Below are 12,213 nucleotides of genomic sequence, written 5' to 3'. Positions count from 1 at the left end.
CCATTATTTGGCAAGACCAAAATGCCAACGCAAAATGGATTCTTGTTTTTTTACAATATATAAAAAAGGTACTCACAAGTTCTCTTCTAAAATTGTCCATATTTGAATGATATATTCAGAGCGAATAATCTACTATGGCTTTGAATGAGATATTCAAAACTGAGATATTTCACCCTAGTAGCTTCCGCTATATACAGGAAAAAAATGAAAACCGGTATTTTGTAATTTCTAATATATTAGTACATAGGTTAAAGGTTACTAGTACAGGCTGTTTGCCACATAATGTATATCCTTATAAGCATATTATAACATGTTTGGTAGGTTTGCGTCAGTGGCGGATCCAGGGGAGGGGGGCGCGTGGCCCCTAGCGTAGTCTAAAGTATTGTAATTTACTTAATTAACACAAGTTTGCGGTAATTAATCTTGCACATAAGGCAAGTTTATCGGATCAACCTATTTTGTGCCCCCCCCTAAAATTTTTTTGTTCGGATCAACCTATTTTGCACCCCCCTCCCCCTAAAAAAATCCTGGATCCGCCCTTGGTTTGCAACGTTGTATCCGTCAAATATATTACGAGTTTTGCCCCAAATATAAGGTACTTAGTAGGTTTATACGGTGTAAGCGTCGTTGTAAGCGTCAAATCTATTACACAGTCATTACTGGTGAGTACTTCCATAACCACTACTGTTTTCTTCTGTAGTACTTTAACGGCGACAAGTCATTTCCAACAGGTGTAGGGGGTGTACTCGAATTAATCTGAGTAGTCCCTAAATGCTCAAACGGAAATGATGATTTTTTAGTTTGAAATTCCTTTTGTTATAACTCAAGTTGTTCTATTGGATATAGCTTAAGGCATTTTAGGTCGTCATGATGCTATACATTTCTGAAATTTAAAACGTTTTGATTTCATCTGTCTACGCCGGTGTATACTAGACAACGATCTTATTGATTTTTTCGAGCATTTCCTTAGTGCTAGGTGATAGGAGTCTCTGGCTCCCTTACCCGGTATTGAAAAAGTATAAAAAAGGGTAAAAGCTAAGAAAATGTATAGTAAATCTAGCAACGTACATCTCGTAGTCTCGTGGTAGAGCGTTCACATGGAATATAAGAGTTTACCGGTCCAAAAACCGGTTATTATTTATTTTTTTTCGATAAATGAAGAGTTATGACTCGAAAATTAACATCAATAGTACACTGGGATGGTGGCATTCCCGGGGCAAATTTTTTGAGGTAGGGGATTTCCGAGATGATTCAAAAACGTATGCAAGAAATTTCCTAGAGGCTTTTCAGAGAGGATGGAATTGTCTGGGGGGCATTCTCCAAGCAGGTGAGTTTAAGGGTTTTTTGACGTGTGAAAACCTTTACTTTGAGAAATTTTCTGTAGGAGTGAAGCTTGATTTCCTGGCACTATTTAAAAAACGGTCAGAAATTAAATAAAAAAACTAATTTTTACTACTTAAAGTAAGTAGCAACATAAAAAACTGCAAACGAATAGAAATTATTTCGTACATTAGGGAGGCTGCCCCCTGCTCAGTGTCTCGTTCTTTAAACTAAAGTTTAGTTTTTTGCCTGATTCCTTAAGAACGACTCCTGAAACACAAGAACCGTTTAATTAGAATAAGCAGCTCTTTTAAAAGTACTAAAGAACGTGAAGTATTGAGATATTTCAAGTAAGAAGAGTGAGGTACTGAGGTATTTCAAGTGCAAAGAGTGAGGTATTGAGGAAGGAACAACTCCCCTAATATGACAAATAACAAATACAAGCAGTTCAGGCTAGCAACAATAGTGATTAGGTCTATTATCATCATGATCATTTTATTTATAACCCATCACAAAGTAGTTACGTTTGGAAAGAAAATTAAGTTGGATATGGTATATTTATTTAATTTGTGTCCTATAAACAACAAGGCCTAGGCTATTGTTCAAAGATGCAGCTATACCTTAGATAAAATTATCATATTGAACAAAGATCTCAAATATGAAATAAGCAGTGTGGTAGCAAAAGAGTATCTTTATTGATGCCTGATTCAGCATTGTTGCAAAATATAACTTTTACTTCCCTAGAAATCCAATAATAGGTAAAGTGGTGCCTAAGGCTATATCATATTTTCTTTTTTCTGAATTGGCATTATTTTGCAGTTAGAACCAATGATATTAGCCAAGAATTGGGCCTATTGAAAAGGAGACATGTTAAAAAAAAATACCCTTACTTTATAATATGTAAAAAATAGTTTTTGTAACATTTTGAAGGAACTTCTTCAGCACTTTACCCTCTCCCCTCTCCTTTGTGTGGAAATATACAGCACACATTATATATTTCTTGTGTTTTTTTTTTTCGATTTCTTGATGCTGTCATCATTGATTGAATAAATGGGTACACAGTAAAAACAAGAGTGACACATGGCAAACTGCTCGGGACTTTAAGGGGATGGGCATAAAGTATAGTGGAAGTTAAGGCTTTCTTTCTCAAAATTTATTTAATGAGTCTAAAGCTTAAAGCTTTTTTCCCGAAGTTATTCAATCTTCACCTATTTTCAACTATGTTATGATACTAGCTTCAGTAAATTAACCAAGTCTACGTTAAAACGTAGAGTGCGAGGTGTTGAGGATGTTTTTTTCTTGTTAAATTTAGCTTTATATTCGTAACACAGAAAGGAAGAATTAAAATGTCAAGAATTTTTTTCTGAAATCCTATATCTATATCTCCCCTTGTATTTTCTATATGTTCTTCCACACTATATAGTACAATAAATAAATTCTCGGACTATACTGGCTATGGATGACGTTGGACAAAAAAAAATATACTGATATGGAGCGTTGCTTCTGCCTTGTTAATGTTTACTTCAAAAGATTATTTTTTTTTTTTGCTGTGAAGATGGTTTGGCCGAAGATTTTACCGAAATATATGCTTTTATCTTTTCACTTCGTTGTTTCCACAGGCTTAAAATTGCCTTCGTTATAGCCCACTACCTGAAAATTATCCTCGTTATTGCCCACTAGCTGAAAATGGCCCTCAATACTGCCCACAGGCTGAAAATTGCCCTTGTTATTTTTTATCATATTTTTTTCGTTATTTTATGGAATATCATAGAATCTTTCACATAAGCACAACGTAAGGCTTTTCATTATGTTATGCAATCTCAAGGAACACATTTTCTCCATACCGTTGGTATTGCCCATTAGGTTTGAGCTCTGTGAATACGCAAGTCGATTTATTGCTACTACTACCACTTGCAACTCACTTTAGCACCAAGACAACTGAGGGCAACACAACTAAGCACGCTGCTTCTCAATGTAAATCTATTCAAAGCCTCCCTTTTTATATCCTTCCAAGAAGTTCCCATTTCCTTTAAATCGTTACTTACGATATTTTCCAATCACATTTAGGGACGTCGTCAATATGGCAGTAGCAAAATAGAATTTCTGAACGAGAAAATTAGAATTTCTGAAAATGAGAATTTCTGAAAAAATTAACTTGGAAAATAATTTAATGAACTTTTCCTAGAGAGCCTTTCATTGTTAATCAAAGCTTGAATCTCGATCTTCCTTCAACATTTTTAATTTTGAATAGCTTGCTCACAATGATTTTAGAAAATGATTGCGATAATTGTATGAATTTTTTACCTCAGTCTACCATGAAATCGGAGTCGGTTTTAGGAGGAGAGGCAGACCCGGGAATTCCCTGGGTGCAGAAATTTTGGGGGAGCAAAATTTCAAATAAATAATCTAACGGTTATAGTCATTTTGTGGCTTTTAAATTTATTTTTATTAAAATAAAATAGAAGGCACAGTTAATAATGAAAACAATTAATACATTTCAATAAAATTAATTAAAAAATAATTTAGTAATAATAAAATAAAATAAATAAAAAATAAAAAAAATCATAAAAATTGAAAATAATTTCGTTAATAATTTTTTTTTTTTTTAATTTGGGGCAAGAGAATTTTGTGGGAGACAGGGGGTCTAGTCAATGTTTTGCCCCGAGCACAAGAGGGCCGGAAACACCACTGTTTGATTGTAAAAAATTATGATTAACATAACGTTAATTAACCCTTTGGCATAGAAATATTGCGTTCATAGTGTAAAAGGCGCCCAGCCCATAACTCGGAGAGTGTCAGGCAAATTCCAAAACGCTTTCGTGCGACAAAATTGCCTAAACCTTAAAAGGAAAAAACAAAAATCTTAATTGGTTTCAGTTAGAGGATTTATTCATAAAATGTAAACGGCTATCATTATTTTTTTAATTTGCCTCAGTGTCCAAACAGCCTTTGGTCAAGAAAATCCCGCTACAGATGGCGGGTATGGTTTAGTTTAAGCAGGTCTGATATTTCTTATGCATGCAAATATTAAACTATTTAATGCAGTATTAAAAATGTTTGATTATTATAAAAAGGTACATAAGTTTAAAAAAATTTAAATATTAGGTTTTAAAAAAGAATGCTCGGATAAAATATATCATATTTTGCAAAAAATCGCTTTGAAGACCATGGTGGTAATAAAAATTCATTGTACTTACGCAAAAAAAAAAAAAAAGGTTTGTTAGGAAGCTATTAGTTTGAAAACTAAAGTACGAATGTTTTAATTTGAAATTTCTGTTTAATTTCATAGGGTACGATGTTTAATCGTTTACGCAAAATTTATATTTGGGTAGCGTTGATATAAGGTAATCTTCCTATTAACAGTAGTAATCTGGTAAACAAAGCTTTATTTATTAACAAACTTTGACCAAGGAACGAGATCATAGTAAAACCACTATTCTTTCATTGGAAATTCAGAAGAAATATTCCAATTTAATATTCCACTTGAGATCAAGTACAATCACATAATAAGATTAACTAAAATAATTCACACATTAATTTATAGCACAATATATACGGCGTGGATATTTGCTAGTTCTTTGCGTTGTTTCTTTCTTGCCATTCATTTTTGGCATGCCACAAACTATGGATCTGATTGTCTAAAAGTTAAGGGATTCAATTGTTCTTCGCGTTTTGGTTTGTTAACCTGCTCACGCAGTTCAATGATTTTCCGTATTATTTGTTATCCATTTAAGTGCTGAACCTAGGAATAAAAAGAACATAAAATCTATCTTTGGCTATCTTACAAAGCAAAGCACATCTTTATTTATTGAAAGTTTTTTGTTTTATTGGTCTCCCCATTAATCTGTTTTTCATCCTTGATAGAGGGTGACTTTGTTGTACCTCCACTAGAGATGTTGACCTCTTGCTCCCTTGGCTCCATACCGCAAAGACCTCTTCTTTTTCTAAGTGATTCTGTTGGGGGGTTGGCAGTAGGTCGAAGTCTGGCCCTAAAGTCATATGGAGTTGAACTGTTTCCGGGAAATTCCGGTGGCTGATTACGAAGAAGGCCTTGTAGGTCACTGGCTGGTTGGAAATTCTGCTTCATAGGTCGGAGAACTGGTTTCATAAATCCGTCGAGATTTAATGGGATTTTATTTATTGGTTGAGGCTGCAGAAGCTTGACTGAACTCCTGTAATGAAATATAGAACACGTATGGTAAGAATAGGCATACAATTTATATATATATATATATATATATATATATATATATATATATATATATATATATATATATATATATATATATATATATATATATATTGCACAGAATATATATTAAACTATTAAACATTAGAATATTTAATAATCCTGTCCTAAGTATAGGCTCAAGCAGAGGATCCCAAAGTACTAGGGTTCTAACTCACTTCAAGTTGGCAGACAGATTCTACATTGCAAGGCCGTATCCAGGGGGTTTGAACCCCCTCCCTTGAAATCTTTGTCCGACTAGTAAAAACATAAATAAAATGAATATAATCAAATTTTTACATGTTTTTGAAGTTTTTTTCTGCCTCCCCCTGAAAAAATCCTTTTGCCTTTCAGGGAGGCAGTTGAAATAAAAAGTTGAAATTTCAACTGCCTCCCTTTTCAGGGAGGCAGTTGAAATAAAAAAGCACATTCACCAAAAGGTAGCTCTCAATAGGAATACTGGAGAAATTTTTAGCTCTCAAAGGTAGCTCTCAATAGGGACACTGGAGTCCCATTTATGACAAAATTATTAATTCTGATCGTTTTTACATACATCCACAAAGTTATATTGTGCAATCGAATAGAGTCTCCGATAATAGTCAAACTGGAAAGCGATTATCCTTTAAGAGTGCTTTACGCAAAATGAAATTCTGAAATGCCACTTAGACTTGTGTTTTTTTATTCAGTTACCGTTTCACCGTTACTAAGAAAGGGTCGTCCCATTTTAATTTTGTGTTTTATTTTAAGGTTTGGTTTTTAGATTTTTTTTTATCAGTTTTATTCTGCACTGAGGGCGGTCAAGCGGAGGTCTTGACCGAAATATTTGCGTAATTTTTCAATTTTTTCACTGGTTGTTAATCATTTTTCATTTTAAAAGAGTAAGAGAAATAATTCAGAGAAGTGCACAACTAGTGACCAATAGGACTTTCATTTTAGAAAAATTAGAGAAAAAACTTAGAAAAATGCACAGCTAGCCATTTTAAAACTAAAGGTCAGAAAAATAGCTTAGACAAGTGCTTAGAAATAACTTAGAACTAGCGACCAATGGGATTTTAATTTTAAAAAAGCTGGAGAAATGAGTTGGAGAAATGCACAACTAGTTACCAATACGACTTTCATTTTAAAACGGTAAGAGAAATAATTCAGAGAAGTACACAACTAGTGACCAATAAGACTTTCATTTCAGACTAAAAATAAGAAAAATGACTTGGAGAAGTGCACAGCTAGGGACCAATAGGAATTTCATTTTAAAAAGTTTAGAGAAATAATGTAGAGCAGTGAACAGCTAGTGATCAATAGAGCTTTCGTTTTAAAATTAAAGCTCGGAGAAATAACTTAAAAGAACTACTTAGAACTAATGCTTAGAAATAACTTAGAACTATTGACGCATAGGACTTTCATTTTAAATATGATGGAGAAATGACTTGGAGAAGTGCAGAACTAGTGACCAATAGGGTTTTCATTTAAAAACTTTAGAGAAATAACTGAAAAAAGTGCATAGCTAGCCACCCGTAGAGCTTTTATTTTAAGACTAAAGCTCGGGAAAATAACTAAGAGAAGTGCTTAGAAACAACTTAGAACTAGCGACCAATGGGATTTTAATTTTAAAAAGGCTGGAGAAATAGCATGGAGAAATGCACAACTAGTTACCAATACGACTTTCATTTTAAAAGGGTAAGAGAAATAATTCAGAGAAGTGCACAACTAGTGACCAATAATACTTTCACTTTAGACTAAAAATAAGAAAAATGACTTGGAGAAGTGCATAACTAGTGACCAATAGGACTTTGATTTTAGAAAGTTAAGAGAAATAATGTAGAATAGTGAACAGCTAGTTATCAATAGAGCTTTCATTTTAAAATTAAAGCTCGGAGAAATAACTTAAAGAACTACTTAGAACTAGTGCTTACAAATAACTTAGAACTAGTGACGCATAGGACTTTCATTTTAAAAATGTTGGAGAAATGACTTGGAGAAGTGCACAACTAGTGACCAATAGGACTTTCATTTAAAAACTTTAGAGAAATAACTGAAAAAAAGTGCATAGCTATCCACCCGTAGAGCTTTTATTTTAAGATTGAGGCTCAGAAAAATAACTTAGAGAAGTGCTTAGAAACAACTTAGAACTAGCGACCAATGAGATTTTAATTTTAAAAAGGCTGGAGAAATAACATGGATAAAAGCACAACCAGTTACCAATACGACTTTCATTTTAAAAGGGTAAGAGAAATAATTCAGAGAAGTGCACAACTAGTGACCAATAAGACTTCCATTTTAGACTAAAAATAAAAAATGACTTGGAGAAGTGCACAACTAGTGACCAATAGGACTTTCATTTTAGAAGGTTTAGAGAAATAATGTAGAGTAGTGAACAGCTATTTATCAATAGAGCTTTCATTTTAAAATTAAAGCTCGGAGAAATAACTTAAAGAACTACTTAGAACTAGTGCTTACAAATAACTTAGAACTAGTGACGCATAGGACTTTCATTTTAAAAATGTTAGAGAAATGACTTGGAGAAGTTCACAACTAGTGACCAGCAAGACTTTCATTTTAGACTTAAAAATTAGAGGAATGACTTGGCGAAGTCCACAACTAGTGACCAGTAAGGCTTTCATTTTAAAATTAAAACGTAGAGAAATATCTTAAAGAAGTGCATAACTAGTGACCAATATGAGGGAATTGATGAAATTATGCAGACTAAATTTATTAGTTAAGATGATGAAAATGAACAATTACCAATTGAGCTTATCGATGTCATTTGGTTCTACCGATTATGCTTAATTTTGCCGTATTTTTTTTAGTTTAAAACTGAATGAAACAAAGTCGCGCTATTGCTTCGGTGGATACTGCGCTTTGGGAACCTGCTGTACTTTCCCATATTTTTTTTAATGGTGTAAGTTATTCTCTTATCTTTAATTAACGCTCTTCAAAGCTGAAAGAAAATGTGTCATGCTATTTCATCTGTTGAAAGTATTTGTGCGAGTTCTATATTTTTTTTTTTTTTTTTTTTTTTAGTGCTGCCTTTTCTTATTATCTTCATTAAAAACTTAAAAAAAAGGTTAACCTTATTGTTTCTGTGGAAAGTCTTTCTGAGAATTTTTTTTAATTTCTCATGTTTTTCTTTATTGCTGCAATTTTTTCCAGATATATTTTAAAGACTGAATGAATCAGAGTCGCGATCTTACTTCGGTGGATGGCATCTTCTATTCCATTTATTTAATGGGTAGAAAACGAGACTTGGTTAAATTCTGTCGTGGTATTTTATTTAAATATCACATTCAATCTTAAAACTGAATGAAACAGAGTCACGTTATTGCTTCGGTGGATGGCATCTTCTATTCCATTTATTTTGTGTGTAGAAAATGAGATTTGGTTAAATTCTGCTATGGTATTTTATTTTGTAAGTAAAGCTGACCTTTTATAGAACTGAGTTTTGTAAACTTCATTAACATATACACAGTAACAGGTATGAAAATCGAAAACTTAGCCGGGAAAAACACAGAAAAACGGTCTGCAAAATCGGATTATTCAGCATTGCTTTTCAAAAAATTTATATGACATTTCAGTTTGAATTATAAATGAAATTAAAGTATTCGACATTATCTGTTTTCGAGGCCATAAGTTTTATGTACAAAAAATTCAATCGAATTCTTGAGAGAAAAACTTAAAAATAGAAAGTCATTGAAGTACAAATGTAAACTTATGTTTTAGAAAGACCTTTTCACATTGAGATTTATTTTTGTGCTACAAAAAAATTAACTGTCAGAACTGTTTTAGTTGATAATAATGTATCTTCTCTGGGCTGTTTCAATCCGCTAATCTGAATATTTTCATTTAAAGGTTGTGCATTATATTTGTGTATATTGAAGTTGTTTTTATTGTTTCTTTTTCTCAGTACTCTGCTTGTGTTTTGTTGTTTTGTGGCAGGTTAATAATAAATTACTATTGCCTATTATTTTAATTACCTATTGACATGCCGAAATTATGTCTTTAGTCGAAATTGTCTTGTGTGTATTATATTTGCGTACATTGAAGTTTCTTTTTTGTTTCTTTTCCAAAGTACTCTGCTTGTCTTTTATTGTTTTATAGCGGGTTAAAAATAAATTATTATTAGTTATTATTATTGCTATAACTACCTATTGACCTGTCGAAATTATGTCTTTAGTCAAAATTATGTCTTATGAGCATTATATTTGTGTATATTGAGACTTCTTTTTTTGATTTGTTTTTCCTAGTACTCTGCTTGTGTTTTGTTCTTTTGTAGGGGGTGAAAAATAAGTTATTATCAATAATTATTATTATAATTACCTATTGACATATTTGCTATTTTCCTGACTGTTGAAGGGAGATTTTTTCGAGCTTCGAGCAACAATTTCTTCAAGCACGACAGCATTTGATTCTGCCGCTTGGACAACACCTTTCCACTGACTGATGAGTTTATCTTCTCTCTCTTTATTGGCCCTGTTCTGTGATTTCAAACCTTGCAAAAGTATTTCACGCATTTCCAGATCAACAGATATCTTTTTATCCTGGGTTTTTCGACGGCTACAATAATTAGAGAAATGATCAATACATTAGTGTCATAAATATAAAATAAAAGGTGACACATGAAGTTAAGAGAGGAAAGGAAATAATAAATGAAAAATAAAACCAAAAAAGGTCGAGAAAACGAGGATTTTGTCAGCCAGTGGCAAAAACATAAAGACGAAGAACAAGCAAATATTTCGACAAGGACCTCCGCCAAGTTGTCTTCAGTGCCAAACAAAAAAGAAAAGAAAAAAAAACAACAAAAATCTAACCTTTTGGATTTTACTCTACAAGATGCGAACAGAGACTGAATGAAAGATCAAGCTGAAACCAATGAAAGACAATATTTACCAAAGAGATTGAGCAAGAATGTTTTGCCTCGCGATACTTTTTGCTTTTCTGCAAATTCGGTTTTCATTAGGTATGCAAATAAGTTCTCTTAATTTTGAAAGTGCAAATATCAATTGAGTCTTTTAGTATTAAATTGATATAAATTGGGCTTAATGAAATGTCTCCGGTGTCTCTATTTATAGCCACATTTCTGTTTATATATATATTTTTTTATCTCAATTACCTCTATAAAAGATTGTGGTAGGCCATGTACATTGGATATTGAGGTTGCCTCTTCAAAAAGAACAAGATGTGTAGGATTTTCGAAAATATGCTAGGCAAAGGCGGAATTAAAGTTGTCGTTTTTATTTTTCAATCTCCGGGACTTATCTATTGAAATTTTGTGTTCATGTAAACGTTCACCAAGTTTTTGACGGGTCCTACCAATGTCAAATTTCCCATATGAACACGGGACTCTGTAGACACCACTACCGGTCAGTTTGATCTTTTCCTGAGTTAAAAAAATTTTCAACTTTTTGTTCACTTTTGAAAGAAACAGAGAGATTGTGTTTATTTAAAAAAATTTCCAAGTTTATCACTAAGTTTTGAAATGTATGGTAGAGTGGTGAAAGTTTTTTCTGAAAATTGCCGGAACAACTGAATCAAGGGGAACGGGCTCCCTATTTTTTGTTTTATCTTTTTTAATCGTCTATCTATGATATTTTCAATAAGATTTATTGGGTAGCCATTGCAGAAAAGAATATATTTGATATAATTTTTTATATCAAATTTTTGTATATATAATTTTTTTGATATAATATAATTTTCAGAATTTACGTGATTAAGTGAACAAATTTTCACGACTCTGTCGACTAAAGAGATTATTACCCCTCTTTTAACAGAAGGAGGGTGATTTGACGAGAAGTGCAGATACCGATAATTATGGGTCGGTTTTTCGCCTTCATGTTTTTGCCACTCGCTGACAAAATCCTCGTTTTCTCACCCTTTTTTGGTTTATTTTTAATTTATTATTTCCTTTTCTCTCTTAGCTTCATATGTCATGTATAGCCAGTGTGGTCTAAGAAAGTATTTAAATAAAAGGTGAAGAACATAGCACAAGACTTGCCAATCCACACCGTGGATTCTGATCTCCGTTTTATGGCAATTCATCCAGGATTTGAAAAGGAGGTGGGCCGAGGGCTAGACATTTTGTGCTTTCGCACACCTTCCCAGTTAACCTTCACCAAATTTCTCCAGGTGCATATTTAGAGCTGGTTTGATTCTGGCCGAGCCTACAGAGTCGCACCACTGACCCCTGCCTTAAACAAAATAGCCAGTGACACAAGAACTCGAACCCCTGCCTTAAACAAAATAGCCAGTGACACAAGAACTCGAACCCCTGTCCTCACGGACAAAGGATTTCAAGTCTAGCGTTCTAACAACTCGGCCGATATAGCTCTAATAACTAAAGAACACTGGGCTATATACAAAAAGCTATAGTTTCAATAAGCAGCCTTCAGAGACTTATATTAAAAAACTACCGCTGTCTACCACAGCCCTGCTTAACAGCCCTGCTTCACTTGGCTATTTACCACTAAAACTACTACAACCCTGCTTAACTTGGCCACTTACCACTAAAACTACCACAACTATGCTTAACTTGGCCACTTACCGCTAGAACTACCAAAGCTATATTTAACTTGGCCACTTATCACTAAAACTACCACAGCTATGCTTAACTTACAAAGCTGGATCAACTGGAACACGATCCTTTATGTAATAATCAATACAAATTCGAATATCTT

General features: G+C 33.1%; 1 protein-coding gene across 6 annotated transcripts in view; it reads right to left on the bottom strand.

The window, feature by feature from the left end:
• Positions 1 to 4,576: 4,576 nt before the first annotated feature.
• The window catches only part of LOC148945795 (myosin-IIIa-like), a 244,434-nt gene continuing 236,797 nt past the window's right edge, over positions 4,577 to 12,213 (bottom strand). For 5 of the 6 annotated variants that reach the window (XM_089098128.1, XM_089098127.1, XM_089098129.1 and 2 more), the window contains 2 exons: positions 9,860 to 10,096; positions 4,580 to 5,492 (listed from right to left, as the gene is read on the bottom strand). In XM_089098128.1, coding sequence (XP_088954254.1) covers positions 5,126 to 5,492; positions 9,860 to 10,096 — 604 coding nt within the window. In that variant the 3' untranslated portion in view covers positions 4,580 to 5,125. Of the gene's footprint in view, positions 5,493 to 9,859; positions 10,097 to 12,213 lie in introns of all 6 variants that reach the window. The other variant, XM_089098132.1, reaches the window with a different exon arrangement.

Source organism: Artemia sp. Qi Xiang Cuo, chromosome 12 (assembly GCF_049724085.1).
Source record: "Artemia sp. Qi Xiang Cuo chromosome 12, ASM4972408v1, whole genome shotgun sequence".
In the NCBI taxonomy this organism is placed as follows: domain Eukaryota; kingdom Metazoa; phylum Arthropoda; class Branchiopoda; order Anostraca; family Artemiidae; genus Artemia; species Artemia sp. Qi Xiang Cuo.
The sequence above is the reverse complement of the archived record's forward strand: the minus strand, read 5'-3'. Positions and strand labels throughout refer to the sequence as shown.